Source organism: Schistocerca gregaria, chromosome 1 (genome assembly GCF_023897955.1).
Source record: "Schistocerca gregaria isolate iqSchGreg1 chromosome 1, iqSchGreg1.2, whole genome shotgun sequence".
Taxonomy (NCBI): Eukaryota; Metazoa; Arthropoda; class Insecta; order Orthoptera; family Acrididae; genus Schistocerca; species Schistocerca gregaria.
In genome coordinates, this window is record NC_064920.1 from 1,126,228,064 (window position 1) to 1,126,247,142 (window position 19,079).

General features: G+C 38.6%; 1 protein-coding gene across 8 annotated transcripts in view; it reads left to right on the forward strand.

Moving 5' to 3' along the window:
- Positions 1-19,079, forward strand: part of LOC126283947 (rab GTPase-binding effector protein 1) — a 188,991-nt gene that overhangs the window by 99,982 nt on the left and 69,930 nt on the right. For all 8 annotated transcript variants that reach the window (XM_049982393.1, XM_049982375.1, XM_049982384.1 and 5 more), the window contains 3 exons: positions 6,619-6,738; positions 8,331-8,396; positions 8,479-8,581. In XM_049982393.1, the coding sequence (XP_049838350.1) occupies positions 6,619-6,738; positions 8,331-8,396; positions 8,479-8,581 (289 nt within the window). The remainder of the gene's footprint in view (positions 1-6,618; positions 6,739-8,330; positions 8,397-8,478; positions 8,582-19,079) is intronic.

Here is a 19,079-nt window from a genome sequence, read left to right on the forward strand (position 1 = left end):
ATCCAAGCAAGTCAGCTGTCGCTGAACATTGTCGGAAAATCACGCTATGGAGTATGAACGCACGAGCATTCTGGTACAGACGTTGAGATACTGGGACAGCATTGTTAGAGACGCTATTGAAATTCACACCAATGATGACCTCATAAACCGTGACTGTGGCTATAATCTTAGCAAGGCTTTGGGAACCAGCGATTGGGTTAATCAAGAGTAAATCGAGCAACATATAGTTGTGATGACCACTGCAGGCAGAGCCATCATTATGACGTCATCTCAGATGCCGTCGCAATCTGTTCCACCACACGACCGTGCCGCGGACATCGGAGGGAGCACGCTGCGGGTGGAGGGTATTTAAATCAGCTGCCGCCGCAACCGAACCCAGTTCCCTCTGAGCAGCCATAGCGTACAGATCTCCGTGCTGGCACGTTCACAGGAGCTCAGTCCGTCAGTTCATCTGATGATGGCGACATGTATGGTCACCGAAATATTGTGCCCGTTGGACACTGTAGACCAGCAGTACACCCGTGGATATTTTGATTATCATATATATATTGACTGTGCAAATGCTACATTTAATTGATTATTAGCCCTAGAAGGTATCTGTGATGAATTTTCATATCATAATATCTTTATTAACAGTTGTTGTTACCTGCCGTGTAAAAACACTCATCAAGGCATGTCAAGTGAGCTGCTTACATGTTTGTTTACATCCTTAATTAGACAATGAGAGGCAATGGAATCAGATCTTTAATTAAAGTTAACACAATTAATTACATGAGACAGACGCACCGACAGCATGACAGTGTGTGTTGGTAAACATACTCACGCCTCGTGTACACAATTTAGATTGTAAGTTTTCTGTGTACAGTTGCTGGTTTTAATTAAAATAATTACAATTTCTCATTGTTTTGCCCATGATTCAAATTTTATTAAAGATACAGACATTTGCTTCACAAGTGGAAAGGGATGATCATTTCCTAAAGGACTGATGGGCTTCTTCTGTGTATAATGTAAATGTAAGAGGCACAGCTAACAAAAACTAAATATTATTCTCATCATTTGAAATGTGCAGTCACTCTAATCAAGATTGTAGGCAACATTTTTTCAATTTAATTTTAATTGTCATTTTATTATGCTTTTGCCGACACTTAAAATACTATGTATACGCTGAACTGACAAAGGTCATGGGATAGTAATACACACATTTGCAGATGGCAGTAAGTATCACATGGACAGGTTATAAAAGAGAAGTTCGTTGGTGGAGCAGTCGTTTATACTCAGGTGATTCGTGTGAAGTTTTCCAACGAGATTATTGGCCACAATGGGAATTAACAGACTTTGAATGCAGAATGGTAGTTGGAGCTAGATGTGTGGGATATTCCATTTCAGATATTATTAAGAAATTCAGTACGGACAACACAGTGGCCAATGGCCGTAACTTAACAACCAAGAGCAGTGGTATTTGCGTAGAATTGTCAGTGCTAACAGAAAAGCAACACTGCATTAAATAACTACAGAAATCAATGTGGGACATATGACAAATGTCTCCATTATAACTGTGCGGTGAAATTTGCCGTTAATGGGCTATGGCAGCAGATGACTGATGTGTGCCTTTGCTAAGTGATGACATCGCCTGTAGTGCCTCTCCTGGGCTCGTGACTCTAGGCAACTGAAAAACCATGGCCTGGTCAGTTACGTCTCAATTTCAGTTGGTAAGAGTTGATGGTAGGGTTTAAGTGTGGTGCAGACCCCATCTTGCCAATGAGGCACTATGCAGAGTGGTGGAGTCTCCATAATGGTGTGGGCTGTGTTTACACAGTGTGGACTGGGTCCTCTGGTGCAACTGAACCAATCATTGACTGGAAATGGTTGGTGCAACTGAACCAATCATTGACTGGAAATGGTTATCTCCAGCTACATGGAGACCATTTGCAGCCATTCATGGACTTAATGTTTCCCAAACAACAGTGGAATTTTTATGGATGATGATTTGCCGTGTCACCGTACCACAGCTTTTCGTGATTGAGTTAAAGAACAATTGGGTTTGAACGTTTATGAGACATAATTGAGAAGTCAGTTCTTCCACTGGCAACACTTTTGCAATTATGGATGGCTAAAGAGGCAGCAAGGCACAATAGTTCTGCAGGGGACTTACAGTGACTTGAGTCCATGCCACGGAAAGTTGCTGCACTATGCCAGACAAAAGGAGGTGCGACATGATATTAGGAGATATCCCATTACTTCTGTCACCTTAGTGTATGTCAGAGAGTTGTATTTTAGACTGGTAAAATCATTTACCCAATGAATGATGTAAATTTCTATAAAAGGCATGTGCCATCTTGATTTTGGGCAGCCAGGCTGTCATACCAGCAGAGGTAGGGTCTGTGCCTCCCTGCATGGTGGTTTTGGCTGTATGACTTAAAATATTTCATGACAGCAGAAGTTAGGACTAGGGGTAATTTGTCTGGTGGTTCAGTATGGACTCTGAATATCTTAGGTTCAGTGTTGCATGGCCTTTCGTTTATCAAGATTAGTGTTGGCCTGGACTTAAAATATTTGGGGACTGCTAAGCCTTGCAGTTTAAATAGTCTTGCAGTGTTACCAGACTGATTTAAAATTTCTATTAGGTTTGTAAGCACCATATGGGGGCTCGAGTCATTTTAGATCTGGATAGCTGCAGCAAGTAGGTTTTCACAAGTCTGCTCTTTAATTTGAGCAAGAACTGAATAAACTAGTAATGATGTTGAACTTTAAATTTGATCTTGGGGAACATTATTTACATGCAGCACCTGTAATCCAGCCTGACTAACATTTTGTATTCTGATTTTGTATACCAAGAATTTAATTAACTTTACTTATCATTAAAATAGCACAGGTACGAAACATTATAACTTTGAGCTATATAGAACAATATTATTGCACTATTGCAATATGCACTTGAAGACAAAACATTATAACAAGTGTTCCACAAGGCCCTTTTCAATATGAACACAAACACTTCAGCATGTCTCCTTCTCAATGATCATATACATTCACAAATTACCAGATGTGTTTCGAATGCATTTGCGGCATCCAGAATGCATTCCCAGAGAACATCAAACACTATCAACAGCACTGGTATACACCAAACCTTTTAAATTCCCCCCTCCCTCCACACACACACACACACACACACACACACACACACACACACACACACACACACACACACACACAAATTCGAAGGGTTCATTTGGGGAGGGAGAGGGAGGGATGACCTGGGAGCCCATAGTATTGATGAGGCAGGTTTGATACACTTGTTGAAATGCTTTTTAGCAGTTTCAAAATTTATGATTTTTACCCCATTTTAGGTGGTTCAAAATAAACGTAACCTTAGAAGTTCGCCTCAATAAAAAGGTTATAGCAATGTTCCTGAGAATACACTTCATTAATTATTCTATTCATTGTTCACTTCATCTGTCATGGTGTAGCATACTTCAGATTTTCTTTTGCAGACATGCCTAATATAGTCTCTACAGTGTAATTTGGAATTGTGTAAAAGCCTAATAATTTTACAGATTACTTTGTACATGGAACAGAAAGTTTTGACTGTTCATGAACAAAAGGGTAAAAAATAACTATTCCAAAAAAATAGTTGATCCAGCGGACAATGTAACAGGACCTTTAGTTCCATAAAAAAGAATGCTCATTTCTAAAGGTTTTTTTTGTGTCATTCCTTACACTGTTTATATTTTCTTAAAGCTCCACAGTTTACCATGACCTAAATGTCTATTTCGTACTATGGGAACAATATTTATGATGAAATTATAAATAAATAATTAGTCTTCAACATTTATTAAGTTACTTAGTCATTTATTCTTGCATAATCATGCTTTGCTGTTCTCACTCGTATATGAATATGTTGTGGACATGCCATGTGTAGCATTTTTGTATTTTATTTTTGTTGTGCAAAACCCATAGGTCAAAGAAGTGTTGTCTAGATTACAGCTTAGCTACTTATTTGCACATTTTGTGTGTGTGTGTGTGTGTGTGTGTGTGTGTGTGTGTGTGTGTGTGTTGACAAGCACACGCTTTTGCCTCTGCAAATAAAAAAGATTAAAATTGTGTACTGTGTGCATTTTAATATTTGAGAAACATCTTCACTTTCTACAATTGCTTCCTTTACACCCGTACCACAACTGGACTCTTTCTGGGTGTCTTAATCAGTCACATATGTTCTACCTCAACATGTTCATGTTTCTAAACCCCGCATGTGAAAATCTCACTTGTACTTCAGTAAACTCCTCTTTTCTGCATGTGGCGCTGCCAATGTTGTCATCCCTCTCTCACTCAGGCCTTGGAGCAGCAGTGCTGAATGACAGTACTTGTAGCCACTCTGTAAGAAGGCTTTTTATTGTTGTATCAGGCTACCTTTATCTTCTCTGGCTCTTTCAACTCGGAAAAGAATAACAGAGAAATTTAAATGTAAACATCATACTGTTCAACTAAACAAAACTGAAACAGTATGCTTGTTAGTCCAGAAACTGTTGTTGCAGCTTGTATGCTAGGTGGAGCTGACAGTGCTTTCCATTTTTTTGTTCATCTGTGGAAGGGATATATTTACTCCATAATAAACAATATATTTATAGGTCCTGAAAACATGTAATTGCAGCTTACACAGGGTGTTACAGAAAGGTACGGCCAAACTTTCAGGAAACATTCCTCACACACAAATAAAGAAAAGATGTTGTGTGGACATGTGTCCGGAAACACTTAATTTCCATGTTAGAGCTCATTTTAGTTTCTTCAGTGTGTACTGTACTTCCTAGATTCACCGCCAGTTGGCCTAATTGAAGGTAGGTAATGTTGACTTCGGTGCTTGTGTTGACATGCGACTCATTGCTCTACAGTCCTAGCATCAAGCACATCAGTACGTAGCATCAACAGGTTAGTGTTCATCACGAACGTGGTTTTGCAGTCAGTGCAATGTTTACAAATGCCGGAGTTGGCAGATGCCCATTTGATGTATGGATTAGCACGGGGAAATAGCTGTGGCACAGTACGTTTGTATCGAGACAGATTTCCAGAACGAAGGTGTCCCGACAGGAAGACGTTCGAAGCAATTGATTGGCGTCTTAGGGAGCATGGAACATTCCAGCCTATGACTCGCGACTGGGGAAGACCTAGAACGACGAGGACACCTGCAATGGACGAGGCAATTCTTCGTGCAGTTGACGATAACCCTAATGTCAGCGTCAGAGAAGTTCCTGCTGTACATGGTAACGTTGACCACGTCACTGTATGGAGAGTGCTACGGGAGAACCAGTTGTTTCCGTACCATGTACAGCGTGTGCAGGCACTATCAGCAGCTGATTGGCCTCCATGGGTATACTTCTGTGAATGGTTCATCCAACAATGTGTCAATCATCATTTCAGTTCAAATGTTCTCTTTACGGATGAGGCTTCATTCCAATGTGATCAAACTGTAAATTTTCACAATCAACATGTGTGGGCTGACGAGAATCCGCACGCAATTGCGCAATCACGTCATCAACACAGATTTTCTGTGAACGTTTGGGCAGGCATTGTTGGTGATGTCTTGATTGGGTCCCATGTTCTTCCTTCTACGCTCAATGGAGCACGTTATCATGATTTCATATGGGATACTCTACCTGTGCTGCTAGAACATGTGCCTTTACAAGTACGACATAACATGTGGTTCATGCACGATGGAGCTCCTGCACATTTCAGTCGAAGTGTCTGTACGCTTCTCAACAACAGATTCGGTGACCGATGGATTGGTAGAAGCAGACCAATTCCATGGCCTCCACGCTCTCCTGACCTCAGCCCCCTTGACTTTCATTTATGGGGGCATTTGAAAGCTCGTATCTATGCAACCCCGGTACCAAATGCAGAGACTCTTCGTGGATGGCTGTGATACAATACGCCATTCTCCAGGGCTGCATCAGCGCATCACAGATTCCATGCGATGGAGGGTGGATGCATGTATCCTCACTAATGGAGGACATTTTGAACATTTCCTGTAACAAAGTGTTTGAAGTCACACTGGTACATTCTGTTGCTGTGTGTTGCCATTCCATGATTAATGTGATTTGAAGAGAAGTAATAAAATGAGCTCTAACATGGAGAGTAAGCGTTTCCGGACACATGTCCACATAACATATTTTCTTTCTTTGTGTGTGAGGAATGTTTCCTGAAAGTTTGGCCTTACCTTTTTGTAACACCCTGTATACAAGGTGGAACTGACAGTGCTTTTTATCCCTCTCCCCAATCTTTGTAAGGAATATATTTATTTCATAACAAAGCTGATTTGATCATATGAATATTTCAGAAGGAGAAAACTAAAAACTCTTAATTAAATCAGATATAACTGTGGAACACCTAGTAAAATTTAAGTAACTTTGGAAAGCATTGAGACTGAAAATAGTGCTCCAGAAGTGACATTCCAAGCATGTGTAGGAGCTGTTAGGCACAGCATGGTTTAATTTTAGTTCTGTTTAAAATTTCTGTCCTATGTCATTGAAACCAAGATTTTGGAAGTAAGTTGATTTTAAAGATTTGGTTAATTAGCATGAAATGAACCTACTATTGAAAGTAAAATATTTTTCCTTGTATTTTAAGGCTCAAGAAGATGCAGAAGTACTACGTTCAGTTGTAATACCACTGGAAGAAGAAATAAGCGTTCTGAAGCAGAAATTACGAAAGGCAGATGAACAACTCATGCGATATCAAAGTAATATGGTAAGCTTGTGTGTGTGTGTGTGTGTGTGTGTGTGTGTGTGAGTGTGTGTGTGTGTGTCTACATTACAGTAGTAAGGGGGTGTGGTACGTACTGGGATGTGACATAGACCTTTTTTATTTTTAAATAATGATGTACCAACGTAATGAAATAAGAATCAGTTGCAAATAAAAAATTTAATTTTTCAACTGCTTTCAGGCACCTAGTGCCCTTGTGCAGGTCAGTCTCATATTCCAGACCCATGATGTGCTTCACACTTTGTTTTTGTTGACAGATTCCTTACAAACATGACACTCATGCTTGTAGAACCTGTCGACAAAAGTATAGTTTTATATTGACAATATTCTGAAAAGTATAGCCTGCTACTCACTATATAAAGGAGACATTGAGTTGCAGACAGGAGAAACAAAAAGACTGCTATACATTTAAGCTTGTGGCGAAAAGGCCTTCTCCTAAAGTAGAAAATTCACACAACCACAACCACTGTCTCTGGGGCCAGACTGCATACAGCGGCGTTATATAGGAGACTTGGGTGGGGAGGGAGTGTTATGGCAGGGTAGATGTAGAGGAATGTGTAGAGCTGCTTGTGGGAGCCTGTAGGGCCATGGTTGTGATAAGGTGGGGCTATTAGGTGCAATTGGGAGGTTTTAGGGGGTAAGTGGAGGAGCGGAAAAAGACTGTGGTTGCATTGTTGAAATAGAAGGCAGTGTAGTGCTGGAGTGGAAGTAGGGAACGGGATAGGTGGATGAAAAACAGGGAGTAGTTAGCACTTGTCCTTCATCTAGTTATCTCCTTCTCTCCTCTCATTCCAGCACTACAGGTCGCTCTATTTCACCAGAGCACCCACTAATCCCTTTTTCCCTTCTTCTACATCTCACCATTTCCAGTTCACTCCCCCATGCCTCCTGTTTGCAAGCTCCTCAAGCAGTACTATACTTTCCCCACCCCACCAGTGATATTTCTCCCCCTTCCAACCCCAGTCTCCTAGTTACCCCCACCACCCACAGATTGCTTCTCCCATCAGTCACTTTTGCTGTACTCACTCCAGCCTCAGCTGCCAGAGGCTGTGGTCATGTGTGTTTGAGTAATGCTTGTGTGAATGTGTGTTTATTTTTTACTTCAGAAGGAGGTCTTTTGGTCAAAAGCTTAATGTATAGCAGTTTTCACAATGTGCCTGTCTGTGACTCGGTGTCTCCTCTATATGGTGGGTAGCAAGTATTCATAATATTGTGATTATTAAATCCTGCATTTTCCATTATAGTTTAATATTGTTTGAATGCTTTGGACTTGCCTCAGGTCATAACCATTAGAAGTAGAGTTTCTTGGGCTTTCTAGTACTGTTTCCTTGGTTGAATATGAGTAGTGCAAGCAAAAGTGGATACAGAGAATGTATTATGTTGGATATCTGCACAAGACTGTGCTTATGATATGGGTTTCTCCCTTGTTTTGGAAAATTCTCTCATATACTTTGGGTCCTCGTGTAGGCTGGACTTGACATGGATATCTAGATGACATTTTCTGGTTTTGTAGTTGCCACTGTTCATCTGATGAAACTGTTACTCCACTTATTGATATAGTATCTTGTTTGTTTCAGGAAGATTCTATAAGCTTCCATGATGATCTTGGCACTCCCATACTCAAAGACACACCTTCATTTCAAGTGAGTATTTCAGTGAGATTTCTTTTCCCTTTTGTATTTATTTTTGTCATTTCTGTTCATTTTTGTGGCATTTTGTTTGAAGGTTAAATCACCAAACAGGACTACCTCACTTGTTAACCTGTCGGGTGTTGAAAGTCCTAGTGGTGACACAGGAGGGCACCAGAATTTTCCTGCAGAATCTCCAAGTAAGTGTTACACAAGCATAGATAGTGTAATAGACTTAATAAAATAAATTAATTTGTGTGTTATTATTTATGATAAAAGCAAACTATCAGAAGATCAGAAGTCTTTTAATAAAAATAAAGATTTAAAAAATTACTAATTTTTTATTACAGTTGAAATAAGTGGTTCATAATAAGTTGCATTGAGAAGTACTTATTTTTTATTTCTCGATGGTGACTAATTTCGGACACGTGTCCATTTTTAAAACATCAGTGCTGTAACTGTGACAAATACAGGTAATGGTCCACATACAGAGACTGCCCTTTCAGTAATAAATTATTTCAATTATAAGACAAGTTGCAGACCTATTTTTCACCTGCTGCATGCTGCTAGTTTGTTTTGTATTACAGTTCAAAACGTATGTACATTTTTTAATTCACATGACAGATTAAAGCTGTCTAACTGATGTCTATTGTTTGGAACCATGTTTCATTGAATTATAGAACTTTAGTGTTAGTATTTTGCGTTATTCATCTTTTGTAATTATTCATTGTTGTTTTTATCAACTCCCCACACCTCCCTCCATTATCAAATTGATGATAACTTCAGGCCTCAGGATGCGTCCTACCAACCGATCCCTTCTTTTAGTCAAGTCATGCAAAATTTCTTTTTTCCTCATTTTGATTCAGTAACTTCTCATTAGATACTCAATCTACCCATCTAATCATCAGCATTCTTCTGTAGTGCCATATTTCAAATGCTTCCGTGCTTGTCTGAACTGCGTTTTGTTAAAGTTTCACTTCTGTACAATGCTACAAGTGAGACACTTACCTTCCAAGAGGACTTTCTAAGAATTAAATTGATACTAGATTCTGATAAATTACTCTTATTCAGCAGTGAGACATTTTTTATGTTGCCAGTCTACATTTTATATCATCTCTACTTCAACCATCATCAGTTATTTTGATGCCCAAACAACAAAACTCGTCTACTACATTTAGTGTTTCATTTACTGATCTGATGCACTCATCGACACCTCATTTAATTCAACTTCATTCTATTACCCTTCTTTTATTTGTGTTGATGTTCATTTGAGAATCTTCAGAAACACTGTCCATTCCTTTTATCCATTTTGGTTGGAGAGCACTGCGCTCTCTTCATAAATTACACTGTGTACACACTCTTCGTAAATTACACAGCCACAATTGGCTGGTTGCAATACAGTATAACCCCGTTTTTACTTTCCTGAAATTAACATTTTCTCATTGTTTGACATTTTTTCATCACTCCCATCACATGTCCTATGCCCACAACCTTAATTTGCACCCAGTTTTGCATTAAAATATTTATACTTTTTCCACAATTTATGCTTTATGAAAAAATGTTTGTTGAGAAAAAACTGACATAATTGATGTAAAATGATGCTGGGATGATGTTGGCCATCAAATAATGTTTAAAATGTTACATGGTTACATTTCTTGACATCAGGGCACTCAAGTCAGTGGATCCGACCCGGTAAATGTGTTAAGTTCGGACAGTTCATGCCACATTTCCTGCAACTCCCAAGTTCTAGTCGGTGTTGTGGCTGATGGGACGGACTAGGTTCATTCAAATAAAGATATCACAACCATTTCCAGACTGTCTCTACTACGCATGCATAGCTTCATGATTGTTGTGATCATCATGACACCTTTTTTCGAACCATATCTAGCATGTTTCATTATTTTGTCACATGTAGCGCTAGTTGATACTGTCACTGATCTTGCGTTACTCAAATGTTTTTAGTTTATAGAGCTCTTAATTGGAGTAGTTGGCATCAGAGATGACATTTTGGACATGAAACGTACTAAATTACAGTAGAGCAGTGGCCGTTCTGATCTGGCCATCTCTTCAGAAAGGAATTGAAACTTCATTGTGGTGGACAGTTATAACTCTACTGCTTACCCTACCCTGGCTACACGTGTAAGAGTGACAAGCCAGCTACATATTTTTTCATGTGTAGCAAAATGAGTTTCGAGAATTTATTCCATTGCCAAGTGCAATATTTACATATCTTTTGTAATGTTTCATAAACAAACACACAAACAATGCCAGTGATAGTTTGCATATATGTGGTTTTCTACATAACTGAGGATGCACAGTACCCAATAACTCAAAAAATTGCTACAGTGCAAGAGATACAGAACAACATGTATGCAGACACCATACAAAATAATTAATAAATATTTTCACCTGACAACAAGAAAAACATTGTCAAAATGCATTATGCTTTGCATGAAAAAATGTGTAACCTTTGCAGGTTTCATGTTTAAATAATGAATGACAGCTGCAGGCTTTCCAAGAACATTGATTATGATGTATGAAATTAAGTCACAGGCAGTTACCAGTTCCAGTTGTACCAGTGGTTTTTATTAGATGATGAACCATTACTAGATAATAAACAAGACCCAGGGAAGTATTTTGTGCATTCGGGAGGACGACGGTTCAATCCCGCGTCCGGCCATCCTGATTTAGGTTTTCCGTGATATCCCTAAAACACTCCAGGCAAATGCCGGGATGGTTCCTCTGAAAGGGCACGGCCGACTTCCTTCCCCATCCTTCCCTAATCCGATGAGTCCGATGACCACGCTGTCTGCTCTTCTTCCCCAACCAACCAAACCAAACCAAGTATTTTGTTGCCTGTTATGTACATATATCATACATAAAATGCGAAAATGCAAAGGGGGTCCTATATGTAACTACGACCACTTAAAATGGTATTTCCCACATTTTATGTTTTCCCACATTTTACACTCTTTCTTTAAAATCCCTTGAAAAGTGTAAAAATGGGGTTTCATTGTATTTCTAGGCTAGGCGAGAACTGGGCAGGTTAAGGGGGGAGATGGGTAAACAGGGGTGGGAAGTGGCAACAGGCATGAGGAACAGGCCAAGAAATTCTTCTGACAGCTTTGTTATTAATGTACAAAATAGGTTTGACCTGTTGCCTCAGTCAGAAACTGATGAGCCTCTCACAGAAGTAGATGTAGACAGGGATCAACAAGCTTTCAGCAGCAAATTGATTAAGAATGTAGGGAAGTCTGCAAAGAGAAAGAAAGTCTTGTTGCTAGGTAGTTCGCATGCTAGGGGTGTGGGCCAACTTCTGCAGGATGAATTAGGGTTGGATTACCAGGTCACAAGTTTTTTCAAACCTAGTGCTGAACTTGGGCAGGTTACAGAGGATTTAGGTTCACTATGTAAAGGTTTTACTAAGGAAGACACCGTGGTTATTGTGGGTGGGCCGGGCAACAGTATTGACAGAGATCCGGGGTACAGCATAAAGTGTGACCTGGCAAAGATTGCATCGGCATCGAATTATACCGGTGTTGGGTTTGTGTCGGTTCTGGAGCGCCACGACCGACCTCATTTGACCTCTTCTGTCAGGAGAGTTAATTTGGAGTTGGAACGGCTACTTGGATCTGGTGCAGGGTCACACATTGGTGTGGTTCCTGTTGATTCACTCTGTAGGTGGGACTATACTAGACATGGCCTACACCTCAACAGGAAAGGGAAGGGTAAACTGGCTGGGCTGATAGCAGGAAATTTAAAGGGGGGAGGAACTACATCTCATGGTGGAAACTCTTTTTTAGTGTAAGATCAGTGTCCAGTGGGAAACTCAGCCAGGCAAGTACTAAAGATGTTAAAAAAGTTCAAGATACTCACAAAAGTAAAGTGAAAAATACTGTTAGTATATTTCATCAAAATATTGGGGGATTGAAGAATAAAATTGATGAGCTTCTGCTTTGTTTAGAAGATATAGAAACCAAGAATGTAATAGATATACTATGCCTGTCTGAGCATCACATTGTCACTGATATGCAAAAGGTTAGCATCAATGGGTACAAATTAGCTGCACATGTAAGTAGAGATAATATGATGAGAGGAGGAGTTGCCATATATGTCAAAAGCTTCCACAGTGCAAAAAATTTAGAAACTAAAAAATTTTGTGTAGAGCAACATATGGAAGCATGTGCCACTGAACTTAAACTAAATGATGGCACTTTCATAATTGTAACAGTGTATAGGTCCCCCTCAGGGAATTTCCAGCTATTTCTAGAAAACTTGGATGCTTTGTTGTGCTATCTGTCAGACAGGGGGAAGCAAATTATCATTTGTGGGGATTTCAATGTTGATTCCCTGAAAGAGTGTAATAGGAAGAATGACCTTTTAGTATTACTCAGTTCTTTCAATTTGAGCTCCATCATTGATTTTCCTACTCGGATAACAAAGAACAGCAGTACATTGATAGATAACTTTTTTATAGACCAAGATAAGTTTAAGGACATAAATGCTTATCCTGTTGAGAATGGTCTTTCAGATCATAGTGCACAGCTTGTTACAGTACATGACATAGCTCCATGCAGTATAATAAATCAGACTTTCAAAGCAGTGCGTTCAATTAACAATATAAATATTGCAAACTTTAGGGAAAGCCTACAGCAGCTACACTGGGATGAAGTGTATAAGGAACCCGATGCAAACTTGAAATATAACTTATTTCACAGTACATTTTTAAGGGTATTTGAAAATTGTTTTCCCAAGAAAATAGTGAAACATAATTCCAAGAAAACATATAAAAAACCTTGGCTAACTAAAGGAATAAGAATATCTTGCAACCGTAAAAGAGAACTGTATCTAACAGCAAGAGGGAGTACTGACCCTGAAATTGTTCAATATTATAAAAACTATTGTGCGGTACTAAGAAAAGTTATTAAAAAGTCCAGAAGCATGTGTATCATGTCTGAGATCAGTAACTCTGATAATAAAATTAAAGCAATTTGGAATATTATTGAAAGGGAAACAGGGCAACCAAGAGCACAGGAAGACTTTAGTGCAATAAAACTGAATGACAAGTGCACTAACAAACAATCAGAAATTGAAAATATTTTGAATAATCATTTTTTAAATGTTGTGGAGAAAATAGGATCTAGATCTTCACTAGAAGAGGCAAGGCTATTAATAGAAGAGGCCATACCTGCGCAGTTTGAAACAACTGTAATTCCACCAACCTCTCCCTCTGAAATCAGTAAAATAATAAACTCACTGAAAAGTAAAAGCTCTTACGGAATTGATGGCATTTCCAGCAAGATACTTAAAGCTTGTTCCCCACAGATAAGTAGGATTCTCAGCCACGTATGTAATACCTCTTTGGAGCAGGGTGTTTTCCCCGATAGACTGAAATATGCCATTGTAAAACCATTGCATAAAAAGGGGGATACGTCGGATGTCAACAACTACCGCCCAATCTCTCTTCTGACAGCTCTATCAAAATTTTTTGAGACAGTAATGTATTCAAGAGTAGCCTCCCATATTTGTAAAAATAAAGTACTAACAAAATGTCAGTTTGGTTTTCAGAAAGGCTTTTCAACAGAAAATGCTATATATGCTTTCACTGATCAAATATTAAAAGCTCTGAATAACCGGACACCACCCATTGGTATTTTTTGTGATCTCTCAAAGGCCTTTGATTGTGTGAATCATGGAATTCTTTTAGATAAGCTAAATCATTATGGTTTGAGTGGGGCAGTGCACAAATGGTTTAATTCATACTTAACTGGAAGAATGCAGAAAGTTGAAATAAGTGGTTCGTGTAATGTTAAAACAACAGCTGATTCCTCAAACTGGGGTGCTATCAAGCACGGGGTCCCACAGGGTTCGGTCTTTACTGTTCTTGATATACATTAATGATTTACCATTCCACATTGATGAAGATGCAAAGTTAGTTCTTTTTGCTGATGATACAAGTATAGTAATAACATCCAAAAACCAAGAACTAAGTGATGTAATTGTAAATGACGTTTTTCACAAAATTATTAAGTGGTTCTCAGCAAACGGACTCTCTTTAAATTTTGATAAAACACAGTATATACAGTTCCGTACAGTAAATGGCACAACTCCAGTAATACATATAGAATTTGAACAGAAGTCTGTAGCTAAGGTAGAATTTTCAAAATTTTTAGGTGTGTCCATTGATGAGAGGTTAAACTGGAAGCAACACATTGATGGTCTGCTGAAACGTCTGAGTTCAGCTACGTATGCTATTAGGGTTATTGCAAATTTTGGTGATAAGAATCTCAGTAAATTAGCCTACTATGCCTACTTTCATTCACTGCTTTCGTATGGCATCATATTCTGGGGTAATTCATCGTTGAGTAGAAAAGTATTCATTGCACAAAAACGTGTAATCAGAATAATTGCTGGAGCCCACCCACGGTCATCCTGCAGACATCTATTTAAGGATCTAGGGATCCTCACAGTAACCTCACAGTATATGTATTCCCTTATGAAATTTGTTGATAATAATCCAACACAATTCAAAAGTAATAGCAGTGTGCATACCTATAACACCAGGAGAAAGGATGATCTTCACTATGCAGGGTTAAATCTGACTTTGGCACAAAAAGGGGTAAATTATGCTGCCACAAAAGTCTTTGGGCACCTACCAAACAGCATCAAAAGCCTGACAGATAGCCAACTAACATTTAAAAATAAATTAAAAGAATTTCTAGATGACAACTCCTTCTACTCATTGGCTGAATTTTTAGATATAAACTAAGTAAAAAAAAAAAAAAAAAAAAAAAAAAACCTTAATCATTAGTGTCATGCAATATTTTGTGTAATGTAATTTCTTGTACAGACAAAAAAAAAAAAAAAAAAAAAAAAAAAAAAAAAAAAAAAAAAAAAAAACCTTAATCATTAGTGTCATGCAATATTTTGTGTAATGTAATTTCTTGTACAGACATCTTTTATTAACCTGACACGTTCCACATCATTACGAAGTGTCGTATTCATGATCTATGGAACAAGTATTAATCTAATCTAATCTTCTTACAGTGCAACTATCGATTCCATTCAGGTGCTCTTCCATGTCCTTTACTGTCTCTGACAGAATTACACTGCCCTCAACAAACCTTAATATCTTTATTTCTTATCCTTGAACCTTAATACTGTTTCCAAATTTTTTCTTGGTTTCCTTCACAGCTTGCTCAGTATACAGGAAAACCAAAATCGAGAATAAGCTGCAATGCTATTTCACTCCCTTTTCAACTGTGCCTTCCCTTTTTTGCCCTTAGATTCATATAGCTGCAGTCTGGTAAATAATCTTTCACTCCCTGTGTTTCCAAAGAGTGTAGTCCATTGTCAGAAGCTTCCACTAAATCTGCAAATGCTGTCTGTATTACTGAGTGATTGTCCTGGACCACGGTACCGAATGCAGCTTGCCTAAGTAATGGCTTCAGGGGGGCAACAAACATGTGTTTTTCAATATTTTTCATTATTATTGAACAAATTTAAAAATTAAAAATTCTGTCATAATCTACTTATTAGAATGTATAATCTTACGATAAAAGTTCACCACAATAAGGCAAATATTACAGTTACAAGCTATGTGTTTGCCTTGAGTTAGCACAACTGATGACATGCAAATGTTCATTGACCCAGTATTTGAGAGTGAGAGCACTCAGTGTGACTTGAGCAGTCATCACACATAATTCCAAACCTTTATGAACATTTTTTCTTTGAAACCAACCCCTCTACAAAACAATGAAAGGAAAAAAAGTTTATCACTTCCTACATTTTTGGTTTTCATACAGTAAAACTTCAGCATCAGGCATAATGCTTCAATTTATTACTTCTTTACTGTCAGCTCTATTCACAACAGTTTGTAGGCAGTATCCACATATCATTGTATGACATACAGTTCAAGGGATTTTATGTCATTTTTATAAGTGCGAAAAACTTGCTTTGCTTAAAATTATCTAAATTATAATCATCCAATGTTTCATAATGAGAGCACTTAGTGACTTTCTACAAACTTCAAGTATAATTTCGAATCTTTTCTAAACTGTTTTTTGCTTACATTCTTGATGTCAAGTATTTAACACATTAACTTGTTTGTAAAGTAATTGGATGTTTGAAGCTGTTTTATGTGTGGTAGTCTGATTCTTTAAAGAATATGGAGTTTACTGGCAGACATAGGTTTGTTTATCTCCAGCCAATCATTACAGGATAAATCATAGGGTCAGTATTATCTCGGGTGCTCGTACATTTCTCCGCAACACAAATTGATCTTCCCCAAGGCCAGCATCTGCCTTCTTTGGAAGTGGAATTATTACATTCCTCCTGAAGTGTGGGGTCATTTTGCCTGTCTTGTATATCTTCCATGTATGATGGAATAATTGTGTCATGTCTTGCTCACCCAAGAATCTCAATAATTCTAAGAGAATGTCTTTTACACCAAGGGCCAATTTTATACAGTACGTAGGTCTCTCAGTGCACTGTCACAGTATCGTGTCTCCCATTTAATGTTCGTCTGCTTCCTCTTCCTTCTCTCTAATATTGTTCTCAAGTTCATTTCCCTTATGTAGGACCTCTGTATATTCCTTCCACCGTTCACATTTCCTTTCTTTGCTTAGTGCTAGCTTGCCATATGAGCTTGTGATATCAGAGAGCTTCTTCTTTCTTCTCTAAATGTCTCTTTAATTTTCCTATAAGTAGCCTCTGTCGTTCCCATAGTTACGCATGCTTCTACAGCCTTGTGTTTGTCCTCTAGCCATTTTGCACTTCACCTCAAATCTTGCTTTTTAGGCACCTGTATTGCCTTTTGCCAGTTTCATTTACCAGAATTTTTATGTTTTCTCCTTTCATCAGTTAAATTCAATACCTCTTATGTTATAAAAGACTTTCTACTAGCCCTAATCTTTTTATCTGTTTTATCTTCTACTGCCTTTACAATCTCACCTCTCAAATTCATAATTTATTGTATCCCTTTCTCCTGCTTCAGTCAATCATTGCCTAATGCTCTCTTTGAAGCTCAGAATCACCTATGGTTCTTTCAAATTATCTAGGTCCCACCCCTTTAATTTCCTACCTTTCTCAAATTCTTCACTGTTACTCTGTTTAGGGATGTGGAGTAAATTAGATATACAATAACAAAAGAGAAGCAGATTTTAAAAACTAAAGCTATATGCTGTATTAACAATACACTATCATTATGGTGCTTCAATTTTATGTGATTTGTGGAGGGAGATGAAAACAGCAGTGGTCTTGCCCACATCAGAACTGAGTTTATTTTGAGGTTTCACTCCCTGTGTTTCTTATAAAGCCAAGTGGTACCCTGAAAAAGTAGTAGGAGACCCTAACTAGTTCCTTGTTAGACAAGATTCCTTTAGGAGTTAATGGCCCGAACATTCTGTATTTTGCTCTCCAACACTTTGCATTGTAAGATTAAGTGTGGTTTGGTTTCATCCTCCTCACCGCATAGCCTAAACTTATGGGCCGCTTATCATGTGTAGATGTTTCTTAAAGTTCCCATCGCTATTTGTAAGTCCTACCATCAGTACTGGGAGATAAAGAAGCTTGCACGGGATAGAGTAGCATGGACAGGTGCATCAAACCAGTCTCAGGACTGAAGACAACAACAACAACAACAACAACAACAACCACCACCTCCACCATCAGTTTAATCTGTCTCTCGTACAATTAAATGATTACAGAACTTCTCCTGAAACATGACTTCAGCATCATTAGCTTGCATGTGTTTCGTTTTGGATCATAGGCCAATATTCTACATGCAACCTCCTGATCCAGTTACATAATTTTGATTTTATCATCATCTTAATGGTGGTTAGAACAGGTTCCATTAAATGGAGTCACACTACCTATCTTGGCCATCCAGCTAGTCATTGCCACCAATTTCTGAGTGGCCAGAGACGCACAGCAGGTTTACACTGTTCCTTTCCTCTAATCTCACAAGGCCTTCATGACATTTTACAACAATCTTTGATCTCATTGCAGGGGCTGATAGTTTTCACAGGTGCTTGGCTCTGAACAATTGTAGGCCAGCTTACCCTGAGAGATTGCTTTCTTTAGTCTAAGCTGTACCCCGTACAGCCCAAATGCAATGCCATTTTTCTTTTTCATACTCTCGTGAACTGTGCCATTGTTAATTCTTCCACTGCTCCCTTCTTTCAGTTGTTACATTGAAAGATTCATTGAAGCAAGTGGAACTTATTGTATGGACAGCTGGTATTTCCCTGGCTGTCCGTACATTTATCACGCTCATTACATCGGTGTGAGATTCTGGATATCCTAAAGGTATCGGTTATTTCTAGTTTTTAACCTCTCTGCCCCTGCCAGTGCTTCCATTGTAACTAAAAGGTGTAATGGGGACATGTCCAGCATAGTCTCCATCCCAGCTGCTAATTCCACTCATTACGGGAAAGGAGGCCAAGCTACTACTTTACCAAGCTCCTTCTGTTCAACTTCATTCCATCATACTGTAGGCTCATAAATTATCACAAGCCTATATCAGTACATAATCATGGGATTTCGACCCCAAGAATACCTTTTGCCTTGGAACACACATTCTTCATGTGAAGCGTCCATAATAATTTCGCATCTGAGGTTACCCTTAGATGCCTCACTACCACCTCTACTGGAAGAGCTTCATTGAGAAACTTGGAGATTTTAGTACATGTGCTGGAT